Source organism: Nomascus leucogenys, chromosome 9 (genome assembly GCF_006542625.1).
Source record: "Nomascus leucogenys isolate Asia chromosome 9, Asia_NLE_v1, whole genome shotgun sequence".
Classification (NCBI taxonomy): Eukaryota; Metazoa; Chordata; class Mammalia; order Primates; family Hylobatidae; genus Nomascus; species Nomascus leucogenys.
The window spans coordinates 12,255,725-12,281,018 of record NC_044389.1 but is presented as its reverse complement, the minus strand read 5'-3'; the positions used below and the strand labels follow the sequence as shown (position 1 = coordinate 12,281,018).

General features: G+C 46.5%; 1 protein-coding gene and 1 non-coding gene across 8 annotated transcripts in view; both read left to right on the top strand.

The window, feature by feature from the left end:
• The window catches only part of ATP2B4 (ATPase plasma membrane Ca2+ transporting 4), a 115,415-nt gene that overhangs the window by 76,346 nt on the left and 13,775 nt on the right, over positions 1–25,294 (top strand). For 5 of the 7 annotated variants that reach the window (XM_030818608.1, XM_030818615.1, XM_030818612.1 and 2 more), the window contains 13 exons: positions 758–919; positions 4,057–4,271; positions 4,911–5,153; positions 6,349–6,590; positions 7,928–8,159; positions 9,009–9,188; positions 10,209–10,296; positions 11,212–11,318; positions 15,531–15,722; positions 16,173–16,386; positions 17,377–17,588; positions 18,746–18,853; positions 22,066–22,242. In XM_030818608.1, coding sequence (XP_030674468.1) covers positions 758–919; positions 4,057–4,271; positions 4,911–5,153; positions 6,349–6,590; positions 7,928–8,159; positions 9,009–9,188; positions 10,209–10,296; positions 11,212–11,318; positions 15,531–15,722; positions 16,173–16,386; positions 17,377–17,588; positions 18,746–18,853; positions 22,066–22,242 — 2,372 coding nt within the window. The remainder of the gene's footprint in view (positions 1–757; positions 920–4,056; positions 4,272–4,910; positions 5,154–6,348; positions 6,591–7,927; positions 8,160–9,008; positions 9,189–10,208; positions 10,297–11,211; positions 11,319–15,530; positions 15,723–16,172; positions 16,387–17,376; positions 17,589–18,745; positions 18,854–22,065; positions 22,243–25,294) is intronic. The other 2 variants (XM_030818613.1, XM_030818614.1) reach the window with 1 other exon arrangement.
• Positions 24,278–24,402, top strand: LOC115836824. Its single transcript, XR_004031832.1, has one exon. It is a non-coding gene; the product is annotated as a small nucleolar RNA SNORA77 (small nucleolar RNA).

The following is a 25,294-nucleotide window of genomic DNA, read 5'->3' as shown; positions in this document are numbered from 1 at the left end:
CAGGGCTAAACAGAAATAATTCTTTAATTTTAGGTCTTTAACTCTTCTTTTAAAAGCAAAATGGATTTATATGTCTCTCTTTATCCCTGCTTTCTCTTATTCCAGGAGGTCCCTCACACCAGCTTCTTCCCTCTTCCCCAAAAGACTTAACCCCGGTTCCCACTCTGTATCTCTCTACCTTTGTCAGACAGGGAAGAAAGGGAATTTTCTTTTCCTATCCTTCAACTGCTGGAAGGGGCTGGAAAATACCCTGGGTCTGGGGGTATGTGTTTCTTCCCTGACAATCGAGGGAGAGAGAGACAGAGATAAACCATTTAACAGAGCAATCTTGTGCTCTAGAAACATCTGCCAACCCTCTCCTTCAGCCCCTTTCTGCAGTAAAGATTCACTATTTTAAGCACTGAGTTCCAGGAAGGATGGTTGTTTTAATAGTGCTTAGTGACATGATTAATCCCCTTGCTGGAATAAACCTGGCTTGGGACTCTGAGGTAGTGCCAGGAAGCTGCCACTGAAGAAGAAATCCATACCCTAAAAGAACCCCAGTTTCATCTAAAGTCATTAGAATATTATTCCAAAGGCCCTAATAGAGTTGAAGGCAAGTTCCATGTCTAGCATGGGTTGGGAGTGGTCGGAACTGATGTCAGGGTCCAAGGTATATTCTGGGAAAGAGACAGGAAGGTTTTCTGGTTTCCACCTGCCCGCCACTCAGTGCTACCACCTTGCCTGCTCACCTGTCCTATTTGTGTGTACACTCCAGCAAAGACCCAAGACGGAGTGGCCCTGGAAATCCAGCCACTCAACAGCCAGGAGGGAATCGACAATGAGGAAAAGGACAAGAAGGCAGTCAAGGTGCCTAAAAAGGAGAAGTCAGTGCTGCAGGGCAAGCTGACTCGCCTGGCTGTTCAGATTGGGAAAGCCGGTGAGTAGGGGAGAGCCTCGTTGTGGTTTATCAATGTTGTCTTGGATCCTCATCACTTTTATCCCCTTCTTTCTGCACCGACCGAGACTGGCAGAAAGAAGCTGAAACTTCAGGATGGCTGGTTGGGGCTAGACAGCTGTGTCCCTATCTCCACCACTGTTTGGTCGCTCCCTAGGCTTTCTCAGAGAGAAATGTTTTCCTGTGTATAAGGGTTAATGGCCCTGAGATCTCTTAATCCAAATGAATGAGAAGTAAAGAGCATATATTACAGCGGGGGAGATTTACATTAGCAAGAAGGAAGACTTTAATAACTGCTTACCTGTTGCTTGTTTTGGGTTGTAAATTCCTTAAAGATAGAGAAGGCTGCAGCTTGCTAGAGGCAATTCCCTAGCATAGGAGTAGGATCTGGCCAAGCACAGAGCAATAAATACCAAGTAAGGACTGGAGGAAGAAGGAAGGCTGTGGTTAGAGAGGCTCTCTCCAGAAGAGAGGTAACTAAATGCACTCTGCATATGAGGAAGTGGCTTCTCCATCACTTGCCTCTACATTTTTCTGTCTCACCACCTTCTTTCAATGGAGGGGGAGAAAGGGGAGTGGGAAGAGGAAATAGAAGACTGCTACTTTAGTGGGCATATCCCTCAAGGAACAGTCTTTTTTTTTTTTGAGATGGAGTCTTCCTCTGTTGCTCAGGCTGGAGTACAGTGGCACCATCTCAGCTCACTGCAGACTCCACCTCCTGGTTCAAGCGATTTTCCTGCCTCAGCCACCCAAGTAGCGGGGACTACAGGTGCACACCACCACGCCCATCTAATTCTTATATTTTTAGTAGAGATGGGGTTTCGCCATGTTGGCCAGGCTGGTCTCGAACTCCTGGCCTCAAGTGATCTGCCCACCTCGGCCTCTCAAAGTGCTAGGATACAGGCATGAGCCACCGCACCCTGCCAGAGAATAGTCTTTTACCACTGTTTATTCTCTGATTCCACCTTTCTGTTTACCACAATCATAATCAGCACATCTCTGCACTTTATACAGCTGTATACAACTTACCTGGGGTTCTTGTTAAAGTGTAGATTCAGTTCAGGGGGTCTGGTGTGGAGCCTGAGATTCTGCATTCCTAATAAGCCCCCACAGGATGCCAGCACCGCTGATTCAGTTTGCACACATTGGATGGCAGGGATCTATGCTGCCCACCATAGCAGCCACTCACCACATGTGGCTGCTGCAATTTAAATTAATTAAAAGTAAATAAAGTTAAAAATCCGGTTGCTGGGGTAAATTTTAGTTGGTCACGAGCCACATGTGCTAGTAGTGGCTGTCATATTGGATAGCACAAATAGAGAACTTCTTAAGCATCACAGAAAGATCTATTGGACCGAGTTGGTCTAACCTCTTCATGTCCATTCTGGTACCCAGCTAATTTTAACTACTGTGAAATCTCTTGCATATGAACTATACATGGATGAGATGAATTGCAGGTGCAGAATCAAACACACAGGTTTGAAACATTAAATATACCCCACTTGACCCTTGTACTATTCTCCTAATCCTTGCCTTATGGTTGTTGTTGTTTGTTTGTTTTTGAGACAAAGTCTCACTGTCACCCAAGCTGGAGTGCAGTGATGCAATCTTGGCTCACTGCAGCCTCCACCTCCAGGGTTCAAGTGAGTCTCCCGAGTAGCTGGGATTACAGACGTGCATCACCATGCCTGGCTAATTTTTAGTAAAGACAGATTTTCGCCATGTTGGGCAGGCTAGTCTCAAACTCCTATCCTCAAGTAATCTGCCAGCCTCAGCCTCCCAATGTGCTGGGATTACAAGCGTGAGCCACTGTACCTGTCCCCTGCCTTGTTCTTCTTAGAGAGTACAAGCTACCTGATGGCTTGCCACTAGTCTCCTTTGTTGCTTTATTTTATATATTAGGCCAGTCCAGGAATACAATGAGGCAAGTCAGATGCCTTCCACCACCTGGAGAGTGAGTTCCTTCTTAAATTTTCACCCTCAGTGGCTTGCTTCTCCACCTGAGTCCTGGCCCTAATCAAGCAAAGTACAGAAGAATTTGCTTTCATTGATATCATCATCTCTAGCCTTGCTTGGAGGCCCCCGAATCATCAGGCCCGTGGGAAAAGCAAAAACCAAAACCAGACAATGATTTAAAGCAGAGCTTTTCCCAAATATTGTGCCACAGTTAGGGATAGTTGTCCCCAGATATTGATTCCATCAGCCCTCAAAGCATCCTGGCAGCACCCATGGCAATCAGAACCCCTAGGCCAGTCGGTTTTGACCTTGAGCAGATTCTTTCACATACTGTAATGTGTAGGGTAACCAACCATCCCAGTTTGCTTGGGATTTTCTCAATTTTGGCAAAGCCCCACATCCCTGGAAACTGTTCAGTAGTCTCAGGATGGTTTGGTTACTCCACCAATGGGCTATACCAAAGACCTCTCAGTACTTTCATTTCCTCATCTTTAAAAAGGGGGTAATAATAGTAATCTATTTCACAGGGTTGTTGTGAAGTGCTCGCCTGGCCCACAGCAGGTGCCCACATAAATATTTACTATTATTGGCATCTTCTATGTGTGCCGTGACAAGAGAAAGGTTGGGAAGCACTGTTCTAAGAGTCAGTTATGCAGGTGATACACTAGCACCATAGAGGCATTGCTGTAAACAAGGTGTGAATTGCCCAACATTCAGAGGTTAGTAGGGGAGAAGTCAAAATTGATAAACTACTAGGAAATGGACAAGTACAGTCATGACATTATGAATCGTAGGGAGAGGGTGGGTGTGGAATAGGATCGTAGAATGCTGTTTCAGGAAACAGATCAACCCCCTGATTTATAAATGAGGAATTTGATCTAGGAAACAGGCCCAAAGAGGGTCAATGACTTGTCCAAAGCCACAAGTCAAGTTAGTACAGTGCTGAGAATAGAACCTGTGTCTTTGAAATACGAAACCAGTGTCTATTCCCTATGCTATAATGTACAAGCAACAGAGAATGGGCGGGGATTTTAGTAAGTCTTCCTGGCAATGGTGGTTTTAATAATTGGCAACAAAGGCTACAACTGATGCCAATCTATCTCTAGCTAGGGCCCTAGGACTGCCCTCAGGCCTGGGTTCATGTGACTTGTTTCTCTGGACAGGTCTGATCATGTCTGCCCTCACGGTTTTCATCCTGATTCTATACTTTGTGATTGACAACTTTGTGATAAATCGCAGACCATGGCTCCCTGAGTGTACTCCCATCTACATCCAGTACTTTGTCAAGTTCTTCATCATCGGCGTCACTGTACTGGTGGTGGCTGTGCCAGAGGGGCTGCCTCTGGCTGTCACCATCTCACTGGCCTACTCTGTGAAGGTGAGACTAGAACAATCCTATCTCTTCCTTTAGGATAGGGATGGGAGGGAAGGGTACCATGTAACCTTTAGTGAAAAGATAAGCCATTCTATCATCTATAAACTTTGGCTGCTGCCTCACAAGAGCAGAAGTCCCTGGTATTATGGAAGGACCATCTCTGTCAGATGCATCAATGTTGAAATGACCCAGTAGAATCTTAAGAGAATGACAAAAATGGTATCTTGGATTTTTTTTTTTTTTAAGACAGAGTCTCATTCTGTCACCCAGGCTGGAGTGCAGTGATGCAACCTCTGCCTCCCGTGTTCAAGTGATTCTCGTGCCTCAGCCTCCCAAGTAGCTGGGATTACAGGTGTGCACCACCACGCCCAGCTACTTTTTGTATCTTTTGTAGAGACGGGGTTTCACCATGTTGGCCAGGCTGGTCTTGAACTTCTGACCTCAGGTGATCTGCCCGTCTCAGCCTCTGGAAGTACTGAAATTATACAGGCATGAATCACTGCACCCAGCCAGTATCTTAGATTTTTGTGTGGGACTGGAAGATGAAATGTGGAGAGATGTTGGCTAGGAAATGGCCTTTGACCTATATTTAGGAAAGTCCAGTTAGTCCCCCTCTCAAGTCTTTTCTCTTCTCCTTTGTAGAAAATGATGAAAGACAATAACCTGGTGCGGCACTTGGATGCTTGTGAGACCATGGGCAATGCCACCGCCATCTGCTCTGATAAGACAGGCACGTTGACCATGAACCGCATGACTGTGGTACAAGCTTATATTGGGGGCATCCATTACCGTCAAATCCCAAGCCCTGATGTCTTCCTGCCCAAAGTCCTGGACCTCATTGTCAACGGCATTTCTATCAACAGCGCTTATACCTCCAAGATTCTGGTAAGCATTTCCTTTGTGTAGACACTTAGAGTGGGTGGTTGGAAGGCAACATCCATTTTCTCTGAAATGAACCCCCTTATTGTTTACACTGCCTAAATTGCCATCTCACATCCAATTTCTCACTCTGGAGTTAACATGTTTGGGTGAGGCTACAGAAAAATACCTGTGAGTCAATGGAGGGTTGGAGGTAAGGGCCTGTAAGAATCTATGGCCAGGAAATACCCTCCCAATTAGCATGTAAAAGCAATGTCTCTAAGGAGGGAAAGTAGAAAGTAACCCAAAGTAGAATTGGGCTTATCAGAAGTAAATTACTTACTTTCCAGAAACAAGCACAGTGTATTAGAATAAGACCCACACAAGGCGAGACACCAGCACTACCACTAGAGCAAACTACAAAATCCCTAAGCCCTGGATGGCACAAGGATCACAGCTACCACTGACCCCTCTCTGCCTACCCTTGAAAAAAAACAGGCTGGGCATAGTGGCTCACGTTGGTAATCCCAGCACTTTGGGAAGCCAAAGTGGGAAGATCGCTTGAGCCCAGGAGTTTGAGACCAGCCTGAGCAACATTGTGAGACCTCATCTCTACAAAAATAAACAAAATTAGCCAGGCATGGTTGCGCACCTGTTGTCCCAGCTACTCTGGAAGCTGAGGTGGGAGGATCACTTGAGCCTAAGAGGTCAAGGCTGCAGTGAGCTGAGATCACACCACTGCAGTCAAGCCTGGGTAACAGAGCAAGGTGCTATGTCAAAAAGAAACAGAAAAAAGATGCCAGGTGCGGTGGCTCACGCCTGTAATCCCAACACTTTGGGCGGTTGAGGTGGGCAGATCACCTGAGGTCAGGAGTTCGAGACCAGCCTGGCCAACATGGTGAAACCCTGTCTCTACTAAAAATACAAAAATTAGCTGGGCATGGTGGCAGGTACCTGTAGTCTCAGCTACTCAGGAGGCTGAGGCAGGAGAATCACTTGAACCTGGGAGGTGGAGGTTGCAGTGAGCCAAGATCATGCCACTGCACTCCAGGCTGGACAACAGAGCGAGACTCCATCTCCAAAAAAGAAAAAGAAAAAGTTATTTCCCCCATGAGCTCCGGGTATATAATGTGAAGGCTTTGTAAATGAGTTCTTTCTCCCTAAGTTCTCTGCCTTGTCAAGGCATCTTACTCAATAGTGCTGTGTATATTTCTTCTCCCAGCCTCCAGAGAAGGAGGGAGGCCTGCCTCGGCAGGTGGGCAACAAGACCGAGTGTGCTCTGCTAGGCTTTGTCACAGATCTGAAGCAGGATTATCAGGCTGTGCGTAATGAAGTGCCTGAGGAGAAGCTCTACAAGGTGTACACCTTCAACTCAGTACGCAAGTCAATGAGCACCGTCATCAGGAATCCCAACGGTGGCTTCCGTATGTACAGCAAGGGCGCCTCTGAGATCATCTTGCGCAAGTGAGCACCCCTGACCACTCTGCTTCCCTTCAAGATCCTCTCCTCAGGAAGGCATGGGTGCTCACCCCACACTGAACCCATGTGAATGAGGGAGCCCTCCAGCCAGGTGGTGACATAATAACTAATATCCAAGTATCTACTCAGGCCACGCATGTTTTTTAAGTGCTTAAGGTGGCTTGTTGTATTTAATCCTCACAACTCAGTAAGGTGGGTACTATGATTATCCCTGTTTTACAGATGAGAAAACAGAGATATAAGGAAGTTAAGTATCTCACTCAAGGTGATACAGCTAATAGTGGCACAGCCAGGATTCAGACCTGGATGATCCTAAGTTTCCATTTCCCTAATCTGAAAACAGAGATAGCCGTACTCAGCTCCTAAAAGTACTACCCCCTCACTGTAACTAAATGATTCAATGTATGTAAAATGCCTTATACGTAACAAGTACTAGAAACGTTTGTTCTGTGTTCTCTTTTCCTTCTCTTTCCTTCCCATTCCCATTTCTGATTACAGGGAATTTACATAACTTTAAAAGTGACCATTCGGCCAGGCGCAGTGGCTCACGCCTGTAATCCCAGCACTTTGGGAGGCCGAGGCAGGCGGATCACGAGGTCAGGAGTTCAAAACCAGCCCGACCAACATGGTGAAACCCTGTCTCTACTAAAAAAAAATACAAAAATTAGCCAGGCATGGTGGTGCGTGCCTGTAATCCCAGCTACTCAGGAGGCTGAGGCAGGAGAATTGCTTGAACCCAGAAGGCAGAGGTTGCTGTGAGCTGAGATCACACCACTGCACTCCAGCCTGGGTGACAGAATGAGACTCCATTAAAAAAAAAAAAAAAAAAAAGTGACTATTAGTAAATTACCCATAGATCATCAAAAGTTGGCCCTATACATAAGTAGGGCTGAATTAACCAGTGCCCCAACATGGCTTTAGCCACCTTCTTTTAATCAGCACATTCTTATATAGGAAACCTCCCCCAAACCACCACCACACAGTAAGCACTATTCTAAATACTCGGATTGAAAAAGTCTCTCTGCCTTCAAGAAGTTCAGAAGAGCAGGTGATTCACAAATGACTTGCATTGCATTCACATATGGGTAAGAAGAGATGACATGGGAGAATCCCACTCTCTACATATCTAGACCTTACTCCATCCACAGCCCACCTACCTTGGAAAGAGGAACTCAGCTGGGTGATGAATGAAGGAAATGTTTGGCCACACTTGGAGCAATGTCTTTAGGAATAATACAGAGTTGCCAAAATGCCTGTCAATGATTGTAGAAATGTATTGAGTGGGAAGGGAGACACCACGTTCTTACTGTGCACCTCCCCAGGTGTAATCGAATCCTGGACCGGAAAGGGGAAGCAGTGCCATTCAAGAATAAAGACAGAGATGATATGGTACGCACTGTCATTGAGCCCATGGCCTGTGATGGACTCCGGACTATCTGCATAGCTTACCGGGATTTCGATGATGCAGAGCCCTCTTGGGACAATGAGAATGAGATCCTCACTGAACTGACCTGTATCGCAGTGGTGGGCATTGAGGACCCTGTGCGCCCAGAGGTGAGAGGGTGGGAAGCCACCCAGGAGTCTCAGGAAGTGGGGTACTAGTTCCCTTTCTAGTTGTGACCCCAGGTAGGTAAGCTAACTACCTCTCACTTAGAGGGATAGATGTTTCTGTGCTTCCTGCTTCACAGGGCTGCTGTGGAGTGCCAGTTTGACCGAATGTGGCATTCCTAGGACTAATGTTGTCTGAGTGTTGAGAAGCAAAGGGCTTATTGGGATCATTATTTGGTACTTAAGTGTTGTCAGGAGGTCGATTTAACCAGGACACCAACTTTGTCTTTAGCTCCCTCCTTTCAATCAACACATTCTTTTTGAGTACCTGCCGTGTGCTGATAACTATTCTAGACACTAGGGGATTGAAAAGTTTCTGCTTCTAAGAAGTTTAAACAGATGGACTATTAATTGTCAAGACCCAGAGGCATGAGAGGGTGTCATGCATGTGGGAAATTACAAAGAGCTGATATGGTTGGAGCATGGGCCAGGTGGGTGGAGAGTGGCAAAAGCTTCTGCTAGAAAAGAAAGCAGTGGCCAAATCGCAAAATGCCATCCATGCCCTGCTGAGGAGTCTCAGTTGTAAGTGAAAGAGCAAGTTTTTACACCTGGCTCCCAAAGCAAATTTCCCCTTCAACTCGTGGTACGATAGGGCAAATTCAAATGTGACTGCTGTGGGTAGGACAGAAGTGAGGTGGCGCCTAACAATATCAAAATGACCAGACCTGGCCCATGCTGCATGGCACCACTTCTAGGGTGCCTCTCCTGTCTGCCACAAAGGGACAGACAAACAGGGACCGCTTACCAGGGTCACCACCCTCATCTGTGCCTTTCCCCTTTCTTCACTCTCCGTAGGTGCCAGATGCTATTGCCAAATGCAAACAAGCTGGCATTACTGTCAGAATGGTGACAGGTGACAACATCAACACAGCCCGGGCCATTGCCACCAAATGTGGCATTCTAACACCTGGGGATGACTTCCTGTGCTTAGAAGGCAAAGAATTCAACCGGCTCATCCGCAACGAGAAAGGCGAGGTGGGTCCCGGGTAGGGGGAACCAGGACCTCACCTGACAAGGAAAAGGCGGGTTCTAGCATAAGGCATCTGGGTCATGTGCGGGAAAGTGGGTGGTTTCTAAAGTGAAAGCTATTCATAGTGAAACATCTCCTTGTACCAAAGCTGCTCATATGGTAACATTGGGAGTTGCCGGCCGGGCGCAGTGGCTTACGCCTGTAATCCCAGCACTTTGGGAGGCCAAGGCGGGCGGATCACGAGGTCAAGAGATCGAGACCATCCTGGCCAACAATGGTGAAACCCCGTCTCTACTAAAAATACAAAAATTAGCTGGGCATGGTGGCGTGCACCTGTAGTCCCAGCTACTGGGGAGGCTGAGGCAGAAGAATCGCTTGAACCCGGGAGGCAGAGCTTGCAGTGAGCCGAGATCATGCCACTGCACTCCAGCCTGGGCAACAGAGCGAGACTCTGTCTCAAAAAAAAAAAAAAAAAAGGCAGTTGCTTGTGAATGAAGCTAGTGAGCTTCATTCACAAGCTATCTTTTGAGATAGTGTCACTAACTTTTCATGTCTTTCTGCTTTTTCATTTTTTTATACTGACTTCCCCCTTGTCCACCCCTCCTGTGTCCCTGCCCTTTGGCTAACAGTGGCTAAAGGAGAATGTGGTCTGGTGGTGGCACAGATCCAAGCTTTCCTCAGCTACATAGAAATCAAACCTAAGACCTCAGAAGCACCACTTTACCCACCTGAGCCAACAGCCAACCCTGGCCCACCTCCTGTTAAAGGCTAGGAAATGGGGGATTGGCTCCCAGGTAGGGACTTGGGAGGAAAAAGAAAAAAAACAGGCCCTGAATGGTCATCATCCATGAATCTACCTTTGGAGACTGGTTGGCTGTTTCATCTCTGCTGAATCCAGAATAACACTTTCATGTGGGACTGTGGCGTACCCAATCTCCCAGTGACTCCAAGTGTATGGAGAAGTCAGATTTTCCTGGATAGCTTTCCTGAGTTTGACTGATCCAGGTGTGGTCTGGTGTTGGCAGGTAGAGCAAGAAAAGCTGGACAAGATCTGGCCTAAGCTTCGGGTCCTGGCGCGATCTTCTCCCACTGACAAGCACACCCTGGTGAAAGGTGAGGTTGGCTTCCAAACAGGTGCCTGCAACAGCTGAAGGCAGGCCAGGGCGAGGACAGATAAGAACCACCAGCCAAAGCCACTCTCCTGTCCAAATAGGGAGGTCCTAGGAGAGCTCCCAGGCTAGTGGGGAGAACATACAGTTAGCAAACATCTGAGCCCTTGGTGAGTACGACACACAATAAAGTTGTTGGGTTTTTATTTTTTTTTATTTTTTGTTTTTATTTTTGGAGACAGAGTCTTGCTCTGTCACCCAGGTAGGAGTGGAGTGGTGCAATCTCGGCTCACTGCAACCTCCGCCTCCTGAGTTCAAGTGATTCTCCTGCCTCAGCCTCCCGAGTAGCTGGGACTACAGGTGCATGCCACCATGCCTGGCTAATTTTTGTATTCTTAGTAGAGACAAGGTTTCACCATGTTGGCCAGGCTGGTCTCAAACTCCTGACCCTAGGTGATCCGCCCACCTCGGCCTCCCAAAGTGTTGGGATTACAGCCGTGAGCCACCGTGCCTGGCAATTTGATGGGTTCTTAAAAACATGATCATGTCTTATTTACCAATAGTACTGTGAACTAGGCAGGGCAGGTATTCCCATTTTACAAATGAGGAAGTTGGAGGCTGAGAAGACAAGTAACTTACCCAAATTCCCCAGCTGGTAGGTGGAAATGGTGCAGTTTGACCCCTAGGTCTCTGCCTTGAAATCCATCCGATGTGTTCTTCATAGCTGCCTTAGGGTACTGGATGAGGACAAACTTAGTTCAGTGCTACCCATGAAACAACTTACTGCCCTTAGGTGGTTCCTGTAGAACTTCTAGGAAAGGGAAAAGGGAAGGAAAGAAGAAAGTAGGAGTGGCGGGTGGTAGGAACTGAGGGGTGGGGAGACCAGGAAAGCTCACTGTGGTGTGTCTGTTTCTCCCAGGCATCATTGACAGCACTGTTGGGGAACACCGGCAGGTTGTGGCTGTCACTGGTGATGGCACAAATGACGGGCCTGCTCTGAAGAAAGCGGATGTTGGTTTTGCCATGGTAAGCTCAGCACAGTGTCTCTCTGATTGCCAGCTGCCTTCTCCATCAGGAAGCCAGGTCCGGCTTCTGGTTGCCTGCTGCTTGCTACACCTGCATAGCCCATGGGGTGCTTTTTTGTCCAACTCCATCTCTCCTATCTACCGGGCCAATCATGACATATGTAACTGGGGACCCATCAAGTATGAAGAATAGATAAGAGGGAGGGAAGTCATGAAGAATCATATGCAGGAGAGCCAGACCAACATAAACTTGCCTATAAACATGTGATGTTGTCAACTAGGCAAACTCTAGAAGATTTGTGTTCCCTATGGCAGGCACGCTGTGTGGCTGGCACCATTGGGTATTCTGCTTTTCACTTCTGAGGCCAAGAGCATCAGAATCACTTGGAAAGTTCATTTAAAATCACATGTTCCAAGGCTACACAGTTAGACATCTTAATTCAGTAGGTCTGAGATGAATACCAGAATTTTTTTTTTAAACAGGCACACCAGTTAATTCTGATGTTCACAAAGGTTTAGAAGCCCCCCAGATTCTATGCTCACACTCAAGTAGTTTATGATTATAAGCCTCCCATACAGATTGAACTGTTGGTGATTTTTAGCAGTGGAAGGACATTTAAGAAGTCATCTATCTTTAGAGAACTCTTTTTTTTAAGGGTTTTATTCTAGGAAATTTCAAGAATATGCAAAAATAGGGAGAATTGACAGGTACCTGTCCCTCAGCTTCAACTATGATCAACACATGGCCAATCTTGTTTCAATGATCCCCCCATTTACATCCCCAATCTTCAGCTGAATTGTTTTTGAAGCAAATGCAAGGCATCATGTAATTTCATCCCTGAAAATTTCATGGCCAGGTGCAGTGGCTCACACCTGTAATCCCAGCTATTTGGGAGGCTGAGGCAGGAGAATCACCTGAACCCGGGAGGCAGAGGTTGCAGTGAGCCAAGATCATGCCACTGCACTCCAGCCTGGGTGACAAAGCTAGACTCTGTCTCAAAAGACAAAAGAGATTCCCCCTCATTGACTATTTGATTACTTTGAGGCAGGCGGATCGCCTGAGGTTAGTTCGAGACCAGTCTGGCCAGCATGGTGCAACCCCGGCTCTACTAAAATTACAAAAATTAGCTGGGCGTGATGGTAGGCACCTGTAATCCTAGCTACTCTGGAAGCTGAGGCAGGAGAATCGCTTGAACCTGGGAGGCGGAGGTTACGATGAGCCGAGTTAGCACCACTACACTCCAGCCTGGGTGACAGAGCAAGACTCCGTCTCAAAAAAATTTTTTTTTCATTATATGGGGGGAGGGTGTGGGGCAAAAAAAAATTTTCATTATATGCCTCTAAATAATAAGTATGTGTCAATAATCTATATATCTAAAAGAATCTTAATACCATTATCTCAGGACAAAATTGATGTTTCCTTACTGTCATGAAATTTCTAGTTTGTTCACATTTTCCTAACTGACTCAAATGTTTTTATAGTTTATTTGCCCAAATCAGGATTCAGATAAGATCCATACCTTGCAATTATTTGATACATCTGTTAAGTCTCTTAACCTATCTCTTGGAGTGCACCTCCTTCCAGCTGTACCAGTACCTGTACCAGCTGTATAGTAGGTTTCTATACAAACCTATAGAATGCAGATTCACCCACTCAGGCCCCACCCCAGATTTACTGAATTGGAAAGCCTGGAATTGGGGCCCAGAAATCTTAATTAATTATGTTAAATCTGTTAACGGTGTTTTGACAGGCTCTCTCAGTGATTCTGATGTACCCTAAACTTTAAGAATCACTGATCTTATAGGATCTCTATGTTGGGAGTCCCCAAAACCACCCCTATATTCATGGGGTTGCTAGGAGGGACTTGGCATATAGTTGTACTCATGACTAAGATTCATAACAGTGATGTAGTAAGAATACACTTGGATCATAAGAGAAAAAGACAATGGCAGAATCTGGATAAATCTATTTGCAGTCTTTCTTATGCTCTCCCTCCCATAAGGAATCAAACAGAGTCCATTCTTTCCCCACTAATGAAAACACAGAAATATATGTATGATGTTCTACCTAGGGAAGCCCATCACGGACTTAGTACCCAAGGTTTTTCTTGAGGCTGATCACATAGGCACCTTCTGCCTAGCACATACCAAAATTCCAGACTCCCAAAGGAAAGCAAATGTTCAATGTAAACCACATTGTTTGGATACAGTCTAGACACAGTGAGCCACCCTTATCAGCTAGTTGTTGAGGGCAAGCATTCTGAGAGCCCATTTCCTAGATGCCAGCCAAGGGCCCACCCTGCAAGCATTCCTTCCTAAGGATAGTCGTCTCAGGCCTGCTGTGTTAACTCTCTTCTGCACAATCCGCCTCCATCTTTTTTGCTAGCAACTTAGTTTTGAAGGAAGTGGGTTGTTTGTCTGCAGAGACTATCCCTCAATATAGATTTTGTTGATTATTTCACTGTGATTTCCTTTAACGTATTATTTTCTTCCTTATATTTCCTATAAGCAAGTAGTTGGTTCTAGAAGTTATCAGATTCTAGACCCTTTCTTTCATTGAGGGCTGCAAAATGACAATATTGTAATTCTTTATTTATTAACTTAAATACTTATATAAAAAGAGATTCCCGGCCGGGCGTAGTGGCTCGTGCTTGTAATCCCAGCACTTTGGGAGGCTGAGGCAGGCAGATCACGAGGTCAGGAGTTCAAGACCAGCCTGGGCAATACAGTGAGACTCCCATCTCTAAAAAAAATAAAAAACTAGCCAAGTGTGCTAGCACACACCTATAGTCCCAGCTACTTGGGAGGCTGAGGTGGGAGGATTGCTTGAGCCCAAGAATTCAAGGCTGCAGTGAGCCAGGTTCACACCTCTGCACTCCAGCCTGGACGACAGAGCAAGACCCTGTCTCAAAAAAAAAAAAAAAAAAAAGCGCGAGAGATAAAATACATGGTTCTAAACTCAAATGTACAAAACAAGGTATATTCATAGAAATCTGGCTTCCACCCTCATTGCGTTTGCCTTGCTGCTTCCCTCTTAATTCAATAGGTAATTTTTTTCTATCGTTTTTGGTTTATTCTTCTGTTTGCTCCTTTAAAGTATAATCAAATGCATTCCAGGCACGGTGGCACATGACTATAATCCCAGCACTTTGGGAGGCCAAGGCAAGTGGATCACCTGAAGTCAGGAGTTCAAGACCAGCCTGGCCAACATGATGAAACCCCTATCTCTACTAAAAATACAAAATTAGCCTGTCATTGTGGTGCGTCCCTGTAATCCCAGCCACTCGGGAGGCTGAGGCAGGAGAGGAGACTCGCTTGAACCCAGGAGTCGGAGGTAGCAGTGAACTGAGATCACATCACTGCTGTCCAGCCTGGGCAACAGAGGGAGACTCTGTCTCAAAAAATATAAATAAATAAATGTAATATATTCATGGCCTGCCCCCTTAGATAAGTGATACCATACCATAAACTATTTTTTCTACCTTTCTTTCTTCACTTACCAACATAACTTAGAGATTCTTTCATAATAGTAATTATAAAGCTGGGCGATATAGAGAGACCCCCATGTCTACAAAAAATTTAAAAATTAACCAAGCAGGGTGAGCAAATGCCTGTAGTACCGTTACTCAGGAGGCCAAGGTGGGAGGATCATTGGAGCCCCAGGTGCGGAGCTTGCATTGAGCTGAGATCCTGCCACTGCACTCCAGCCTGGACAATAAAGCAAGACCCTGTCTCAATTTTTTTTAATTTAATTTAAAAAGAAAATTTTGAACAATGATGAAACTTCAGAACTGTGCTGCCATACTACTACTCCTGGAACAAATGCAGAGTTTCTCAAAGGTGTCGGAATGACATGGGCTTAAATGAGATACTAGCAGTGGCAACAGAACTGTAAGAATTTGGAGGTAGAATAGACAGGATTTGCTCTCTACCTTTTAATTAGTTTCCAAGGTTGAGGGAGTAGGAGGGGAGGGTGAAAGGGATATCAAAGATGACTGTAATTCCCAGTCTGGGCTCAACAGTAAGGTTGGTAGCATCAGGCCCCAGCCCTCCTTTCTCTAGAGTGACAGTGACACATTTGCTCTTTGTTTTCTTTTGTGTGACTAGTGTGCCCTGTAGTATTTACACTGACTTCTGAAGCTTCCTGGAGGTCAGGAAATGGAGCCTGGGCTTTATCCACTCCTTCACTGTTTTCCCTCCCATCTCACCTCAGGGCATCGCAGGCACAGATGTAGCAAAGGAGGCTTCAGACATCATCCTAACAGATGACAACTTCACCAGCATTGTGAAGGCAGTGATGTGGGGACGAAATGTCTATGACAGCATCTCCAAGTTCCTGCAGTTCCAGCTCACTGTCAATGTGGTGGCCGTGATTGTAGCCTTCACTGGAGCCTGTATCACTCAGGTGAAGGGGGTGTGGGTGGGCTGAGACGGGAGGGATGAGTCAGGGGCTAAGGAACATGGAGTGGAGAGTACGGTGTGTTTACTGAAGAGTAAAGACAGGGTTTCCCCGTGACGTTGGGAAAGGAGTTAGCTCTTCTAAGTCTGCTGTTTTCGTCTGCTTGTGTAGATGGTAACTTACAGGCATTTGCTTAGCACTTATGTGTCAGCCACTGTAATAAGCATTTATATGCACTATCTGTATTCTTCAGAAATGACCTTGCAAAGTAGGTATTATTATCCCCATTTTATGGGTGAGGAACTTGAGGCTCGAGGAAGTTAAGTAACTTTCTCACAGTCACTCAGCTAGGAAGTGGCCAGATTCCAAGTCTAGGTGGGTCGTGGGAGCTGGGCCATTGAAAGGGTGGGCTGGTTTCTGAGAAAAGCTAAAAGGGCTGGTTCTTCTTCCCACCAGGATTCCCCACTGAAAGCTGTGCAGATGTTGTGGGTTAATCTGATCATGGACACTTTTGCTTCATTGGCCCTGGCCACAGAGCCCCCTACGGAATCTCTGTTGAAGCGGCGCCCCTATGGCCGAAATAAGCCTCTGATCTCACGCACTATGATGAAGAACATCTTGGGCCACGCGTTCTATCAGCTCATTGTCATCTTTATCCTTGTCTTTGCGGGTGAGCCACTTTGGGGCTGGGGTAGCAGCTGGGGTCCTGGTTGCAGGTGGGGGCAGAGAAAGAAGGTAGCGTGAGAGCAAGCGCACAGGTCAGGAATAAGCACAGGTCAGGAATAAGTACTGTGTGTACTGTATGTACTCAAGAATTTCACAAGGGAGGCTTTATTATTTCTTTTTTTTTTTTTTGGAGATGGAGTCTCGCTCTGTCACCCAGGCTGGAGTGCAGTGGGTCACTGCGACCTCTGCCTCCACTGCGACCTCTGCCTCCCAGGTTCAAGCGATTTTCCTGCGTCAGCCTCCCAAATAGCTGAGATTACAGGCGTACGCCACCACACCTGGCTAATTTTTGTATTTTTAGTAGAGACAAGGTTTCATCATGCTGGCCAGGATGGTCTTGATCTCCTGACCTTGTGATCCGCCCACCTCAGCCCCCCAGAGTGCTGGAATTACAGGCGTGAGACACCACGCCCCGCTTATTTCTTTTTTTATAGGTGCAAAAAATTAAGCTTAGGTCCCACAATGAGTACACAGTTGCACTGAAATTCAAACCTATGATTGCCTCACTCTGGCGCACATAGTCTTACTACCATGCTGCAGTACATGAGAGCAAGTATCAATGCAGCAAACTGAGAGAGAAGGTAAAATAAGTCCAGACCAGAACTAACATTTAAAATGTTTCATAACTAGTACAACAAAAAATTAGCCAGGCATGGTGGTGCACGCCTGTAATCCCAGCTATTTGGGAGGCTGAGGTGGAAGGATCACTTGAGCAGGAAGGTCCAGGCTGCAGTGAGCCATGATCATGCCACTGCACTCCAGCCTGGGTGACAGAGTGAGACCCTGTGTCAAAAAAGTAAATAACTAGTACAGCTCAGATATTGATCAATTAGAGTGGACACCAGCCATAAGCAAGCAGTATATCCGTACCAACACATTCTGGCTCTTAGTTCAGACCACACTTAACTTCCAATGCTTCTCCTCTCCCCACTAGGTGAGAAATTCTTTGATATTGATAGTGGGAGGAAGGCGCCTCTACATTCACCACCCAGCCAGCACTATACCATTGTTTTTAACACCTTCGTGCTGATGCAGCTCTTCAATGAAATCAACTCCCGAAAGATCCATGGAGAGAAGAATGTCTTTTCGGGCATCTACCGCAACATTATCTTCTGCTCTGTAGTCTTGGGCACATTCATCTGCCAGGTGAGATTCCATCTGCAGTTGGGGCAGGAGATCTGGAATGATAAAGGGCAGAAGCTGGGAGCCAGGGTTCCCTACATACCTAGGAAAAGGAATGAGGGCATTACGGGGACTGGAGCTGTAAGTTAAACACTTTGGGATTCCCAATCTGCTTTCTTTTGCATATTGCTCTAGAATTGGAGCCCATTGTGTCAAGAACTCCAGTGCAGGGCAGCATGTTGACTGGAAATAAAATAATCCTCCTAAAATCCTTTCATGATCTTTCGAAATACACAGAAATTTCACAGAATGACCAAAAGAAGTATTCTCTTCTAGTCCCTTTCTGTGGCTCCTGTCAGCCTATATGAAATGTGCATGCACATCTAGTATAGACTCTCCCTGTCCCTGCCCTTTGTTCTGAAGGGCTTATGATAAAAAGTGTTGTGCAACTCAAAGAAAGAGGAGTAATGGTATTGTACACATATATTACATAGTCAGCCCAGCTTGGACTCCTCCAATATGAGACTATGAGCTGACCATGTCCCATCCCTCAGCAAGGTACCTCCCTTTATTTGTCCCCATCCTCAATTCCTTTTTTTTTTTAATTTAATTTTAAAAATAGAGATGGGGTCTCACTCTGTTGCCCAGGCTGGTCTCAAACTCCTGGCCTCAAACAATCCTCCTGCCTCCCAAAGTGTTACTACGCCTGGCCTTTTCTTCTTTTTCTTTTTCTTTTTTTTTTTTTTTCGTTTGAGACAGATCTCTCTCTCTCTCTCTCTCTCTCTCTCTCTCTGTCACCCAGACTGGAGTGCAGCCTCAGTCTCCCAGGTTCAGGCAATCCTCCCACCTCATCCTCAGTTCCTTACTCCATCACTGTACCTTCTCCTTGTCACTAACTGGCTTTAGTCACAAGAAGCCTCCAGCTCCCCTAACTACTCCAGATCGTCCGTTAATCATAGTCACAGTAACTATGTCTGTCTCCCCATCAGAGTGCTCTTAAAGGCTGTTTTTGTCTGTCTCCCGTTTGAGATTTCTTCTTTTCCCTTCCCCTGCAAGCAAATCAGGACTTGTACCCAAGGATCCTGAGGAGTGGGATGATGTGGCTTTGGGAGCCTTGGCTAGAGGGCCAGCTGCCTGTTAGTCATTTCCTTGATGGTGGGCTGCCCCTTTCTCTGTTCTAGATTTTCATCGTGGAATTTGGGGGTAAACCCTTCAGTTGTACAAGCCTCAGCCTGTCCCAGTGGCTGTGGTGTCTCTTCATTGGGATTGGAGAACTTCTGTGGGGCCAGGTGAGTACCAGCACACCCTCCTGGTGCATTCTCACAGCCTGCAGACCTCCCCTCCTCTACATGAGATGGAATAAGCAACTGTGGAGACCCCCCCAGCTCCTCATCTTCGTCTTCTCCTCTTTCCTCCCCACCCCCACTCAAGTTTTCAAGTCCTTGCCATCTCATAGGATCTCAAAGTGAAATGATCACTTCAGAGGTATCAGAATTCTTCTCTAACTATGCCTGGAGGTAGAAAAATCCCTTAGCTTCTCTGAGACAGAAACTAAACTTTTCAATGGAATTTTGCTACAAAAAAAAATAAATATAATAAGGGTCTTAGTTAATGGGTGCAGCAAAACAACATGGCACATGGATACATATGTAACAAACCTGCACATTGTTCACATGTACCCTAAAACCTAAAGTATAATAAAAAAAAAAAAAAAGAAGTAGAAGAGTTTACAAGACACATGTCTTTATTCTCATGAGGCAGCAACCTGGCTGTGGGCTGCTGGGCTGACATAATTCAGGGTTTCCAGCCTCTTCTGTTTCTTGCCATTGCTTTATCTGGGTGGAATGCTTAACTCTTACCTGAGATAAATTCAGATTTACAAGATCTCTAGAGTAGCAGTGTGGCCTGTGGTTCAGAGCATGGACTGTGGGAATGACTGTCTGGGTTTGAATCCAGCTCTCCTTTTTTTTTTTTTTTTCTTTTTTTTTTCTGAGACAGAGTCTTGCTCTGTCACCCAGGCTGGAGTGCAATAGTGTGATCTCGGCTCACTGCAAACTCTGCCTCCTGGGTTCAAGCAATTCTCCTGCCTCAGCCTCCCAAGTAGCTGGGATTACAAGCAACCACCACCGCACCTGCCTAATTTTTGTTTTTTTACTAGAGACAGAGTTTCACCTTGTTGGCCAGGCTGGTCTCGAACTCCTGACCTCATGATCTGCCTGCCTTGGCCTCCCAAAGTGCTGGGATTACAGGTGTGGGCCACCACACCTGGCCCAGCTCTTGTTGCCCAGGCTGGAGTGCAATGGCGCAATCTCGGCTCACTGCAACCTCCACCTCCCGGGTTCAAGCAATTCTCCTGCCTCAGCCTCCCAAGTAGCTGGGATTACAGGCACCCGCCACCACGCCCAGCTAATTTTTTGTATTTTTAGTAGAGACAGAGTTTCACCATGTTGGCTAGGCTGGTCTCAAGCTCCCGATCTCAGGTGATCCACCCGCCATGGCCTCCCAAAGTGCTGGGATTACAGGCCTGAGCCACCATGCCCGGCCTCAGCTCTCCTTTTTATGAGCTGAATCATCTTGGGCAAGTTACATAACCAATCTGTGTCTTAGTGTCTTCAACTTAGGAAAACAAGGTCATTGTTAATTAGTGAATCAGTTACTATACAGAAAAGACTTAGAATAATGTCTGATTTCTTATAAATAATCAAATTTTAAACTATTACAATTATAATAGTATCATTAAGTCTAATAATTTCACTTCTTCCTTAATACCACTTTACAAACCTCCCTCATCCTCAGCTCTGGCCTGGGCTATACCTCTCTTTACAGACCCCAGGTCTCTGCAGATAATCCCTTAGTGCCCAGCCACCCAGGTAATGGACACTTTGCCCTAACTGGCCTCAAAGAGCCATTTCTGGAGCTGCAGGCCTTCTCCCCTAAACCTGCTAGTTATTTATTTTACACCTAGATGCCTCGCTGATTAATTTCTTTTTCTTTTCTTTTTTTTTTTTTTTTTTAAGAGATGGGGGTCACAGGCCAGGCACAGTAGCTCACACCTATAATCCCAACACTTTGGGAGGCCGAGTCAAGCAGATCACCTGAGGTCAGGAGTTCGAGACCAGCCTGTCCAACATGGTGAAACCCTGTCTCTACTAAAAATACAAAAAAAAAAAAAAAAAAAAATAGCCAGGCATGGTGACACATGCCTGTAATCCCAGCTACTTGGGAGGCTAAGGCAGAATTGCTTGAACCCGGGAGGCAGAGTGCAATCAGCCGAGATCACGACACTGCACTCCAGCCTGGACGACAAGAGTGAGACTCTATCTCAAAAAACAAAAAATAAAGAGATTGGGATCTCACTATGTTGCCCAGGCTGATCTCAAACTCCTGGGTTCAAGCAATCCTCCTGCCTTGGCCTCCCAAAGTGCTGGGATTACAGGCATGAACCACCGCACCCAGCCCTCCCTAATTAATGTCTGACCCAATTCCCTCCATCCTGTTCTGTTTGGTGAAGATTTTTTTTTTTTTTTTTTTTTTTTTTAACCAGTGGGTTCCTAAGGCAGTTTTATGCTTTGGTAAAGCTTGGTTGTTAAACCTGTTGTTTGAAACTCTGTTCCGGCTCTTGCCTCACATGTGGCCATGTGGTCTTGATGCCAGACAGCAGCCTGCCTTCTGTATCACAACAGCTCTTTCCACATTCAGAAGCAGAGCTCTGGCATTCTTCCCATTTCAAAACCCTTAACTCCATATCAGATTGCCCATACAGTCCCTCTTCCCCACATGAGCCCTGGCTACTCCTTATCTTGTCTGGAAAGAACTGACTGACAGGTGCTGAGCTCACCGGGAAATTTATTTCGAATTTCAAGCCCTATGTACTGCTCATTGTCTTCTGATAATACTCATGTGTCCCCTCTTCTATGGACTGTCCCATCCGCTTCCTCACCTCAAGCCCAATAAAACTTTTGGTACCCTTTCACAAGAGTTTATAACATAGAAACTACTTTGCATGTGGCAACTAAGAAAGGGGTCCTTCATTTCCAATACCCTTCTCAACCCCTTGCCCATACATATGCAATATCACCACCTTCTCCCCAAACTCTTTTTCCCCAGGTCCTGGTCTCTGTTCCTTCCTACTGCGTACCATGCAGTATAGTTCTGTTAACCTCAAAAGACAGATTGCAAAATGGAACAGAAGAAATTAGACAGAAAGAGGCAAATGAAGTATATGACCAGGCGACCAGGCAGATGGCTGGTCGATTACTAGACTAGAAGCTCTCTTTTGTGTGTGTCCATAAATACAGAAAACCTTCCTAAAAGCCTGACCGCTGGTGGGCGCTTGGAGAATGCTTGCCTGGATGGATTGGTGCTTCTGTCCACTACTTTTCCAGTGGGAAGGGTGGTAGGGCAAAGAGTAACCTGCCCAAGGGCCTGGCTCATGTAAGTTGACTGACGGCTCTTCTCACGCTGATTCTGACGTCTTCCTCTTCACTGCACTTGTTTTCAGTTCATCTCCGCAATACCTACCCGATCCCTGAAGTTCCTGAAGGAGGCTGGGCATGGCACCACCAAAGAGGAGATCACCAAGGATGCCGAGGGGCTGGATGAGATTGACCATGCTGAGATGGAGCTGCGCCGAGGCCAGATCCTCTGGTTCCGGGGCCTGAACCGTATCCAGACTCAGGTACTCTGATAGTGGTCTGTCCTTCCCTTGGGAGAAGAAGCTTCCCATCTTGGAAGGTGTTGGGAGGGCAGCAGTTCTTGTTGGCCAGCATCTCTTCCCTTCCAAAGGCTCACTACTGATGGGCAGCCCTAGATCCTCAGCTTCAGGACAGACAGGCAAAGGGATCTGTGTGAAGTCCTCTGAGAGGAGAGGAGTCAAATGACCTGGACCGTGGGACACTATTAGCATAGTCCTTTAGCTCTGGGTTGACCGTAAAGCCCACCCTGCCACCCTCTGTCAAATGGGCAAGCTTCAGTATAAGGTCTCTTGCAAGCACTAGACCTGACCCCAGGGTGGGAAATGTTCAGTTTTTCCCTCCCCTTCAGAAGGAAGGAGTTAGACAATATCAATATGCCAACATACCCAGCATTCACTTAATATTAGCTTCCTCAGACTGCTGTTGTAGGAATAGATGCTATCTGGAAGGGTCTTTGTAAAAGAAACTCACCTTTTATATCTCCCCCATTCAAAGTGTAAGGCCATGGTGGGGAATCTGATGGTTTCATGTGTAAAAATGACAATAGTCTCTTGATGTCTGAGCATCTTTTGCAGGATTCAAACTTGCTTCCTGACAAGGAGGAAGCAATAATTTCTTCAAGCCTCTTCCCTTCTTGCAATTTCTGAAATGGGATAGAAGCCACCCCTGCTGCTCTTATGTCCCCTACCTATAGCCCCAGAATAACTTTTGTTTTCCACTTTCCATGCATCGATTGTAACTACTTTCTCCTGGGTGAATGGGCTGGTGTAAGCATTGATAATTCTGTCTTCTCCTGCTCTCACCACCCATAGCTTTATTGTTTTAATCCTGAAATTTTCCATCTCAAAAACACTGTAAATTCCAAGATCTCAAGGTGGTCTCCAGAGAACAGGCGTATTCTCTCTGCTGATTGGCTAGAGATCTTCAAAATAAGTTTCACTGCCTAAAACTGGCCTTGCAAATGTTTTAGAAAGTTCCCCAGTCAGCCGGGCGTGGTGGCTTACGCCTGTAATCCCAGCACTTTGGGAGGCCAAGGTGGGTGGATCACCTGAGGCCGGGAGTTCGAGACCAGCCTGACCAACATGGAGAAACCGCATCTCTACTAAAAATACAAAATTAGCCGGGCGTAGTGACACATGCCTGTAATCCCAGCTACTCGGGAGACTGAGGCAGGAGAATTGCTTGAACCCGGGAGGCAGAAGTTGTAGTGAGCCGAGATTGCGCCATTGCACTCCAGCATGGCCAACGAGAGCTAAACTCTGTCTCACAAAAAAAAAAAAAGACCGAGTGCGGTGGCTCACACACCTGTAATCCAGCACTTTGGGAGACCAAGGCAGGTGGATCACCTGAGGTCAGGAGTTCAATACCAGCTCGGCCAACATGGTGAAACCCCGTCTCTACTAAAAATACAAGCCAGGCATGGTGGCACATGCCTGTAGTCCCAGCTACTTGGGAGGCTGAGGCAGGAAAATCGCTTGAACCCGGGAGGCGGAGGTTGCGGTGAGCTGAGACCACACCATTGCACTCCAGCCTGGGTGACAGAGTGAGACTCATCTCAAAAAAAAAAAAAAAAAGGAAGGAAGTTCCCCAGTCAATCCCACCTCCTTAGTGTATAGGAGAGATCGATGAAGTGAATATTCTAAACTACATACCTGGTAGGAACTTATCTCCTATAGGCAAGACAACAAATAGAAAAGTGGAAAAGAGGCCGGGTGCAGTGGCTCACACCTGTAATCCCAGCACTTTGGGGGGCCGAGGCAGGCAGATCATGAGGTCAGTAGTTCGAGACCAGCCTGGCCAACATAGTGAAACCTTGGCTCTACTAAAAATACAAAAATTAGCTGGGCGTGGTGGTGAGCGCCTGTAATCCCAGCTACTCGGGAGGCTGAGGCAGGAGAATCACTTGAACCCAGAAGGCTGAGGTTGCAGTGAGCCGAGATCGTGCCATTACACACCAGCCTGGGCAACAAGGCAAGACTCTGTCTCAAAAAAAAAGAAAAAGGAAAAGAAAAATGGATTGCAGACTCGCTCTGCACCTGACTGTACTTCCAGGCGGGTGCTTTTTCTGTCTGCCAGATAAACATTCCAGGGTGCTGTGGCTGCCTCACCTATCCAGGGCGATGCAGCTCCCTGGGGACACAGCTGCTCCCTGGGGAGCCCTGAGCACTTCTCCGTGTTGCTGGCCTCACATCCAATTGGGCAGGCATTGGAGTCCGGGCACTGCCTGGAGCTCACCAGAAGGTGCTTTACAGTGGTCCTTGGTTTGTCTGTCAGAGGGCTTGGTCACCTCTGCCGTGAGGCTGGACTGCAGCTGTGGTGGCAAGTGACCAGATGTCACTGAGCAGCCTGACCATGGTCTAGGCGGTGCTTGAATGCATCCACTTGGCTTCCTTTGGTCGTTGAGTTTCAAGAAGACAGACTCCAGGAGACGGCTTGGCCAGGATCAGGCAAAAACAATCATGCCGAAAAAGTGGCGGAAAAGCTAGAAGCTCTCTCAGTGGAGGAAGAGACCAAGGAGGATGCTGAGGAGAAGCAATAAATCGTCTTATTTTATTTCCTTTTCCTCTCTTTCCTTTCCTCTTTTTTAAAAAAATAATTTACCCTGCCCCTCTTTTTTGGTTTGTTTTTATTCTTTTGTTTTTACAAGGGATGTTGTATAAAGAGCTGAATTTAAAAAAAAAAAAAAGAAGAAGAAAAAGAAAAAGAAAAGTGGAAAAGGGCTAGGTAGGGAAACACTAGGGTTCCTTTCCCTCTCTCAAGTTCCTCCTCTCAGAAAGAAAATTTCCAGCGGGACCTACACAAAGTGCCTCATGGCATCCAGAGTCCCACTCCCTACCCCACCCCACCCTCCAGGCTGCTGACTCCAAGCACCCATAGAACCTGGCGCCTTTGGCTCCCATCTCTAAAGTCCCCAGTGCTTTCCTTTGGGTCTGCTCTTTCCAAAATAACCTGTCTTTGCTTTGCTTTTCTTCAGGATCAACTGCTTCTCCTACTACGTGATTTCTTTTCTCCTAGCCAACAGTCCCTCAGTCCAGT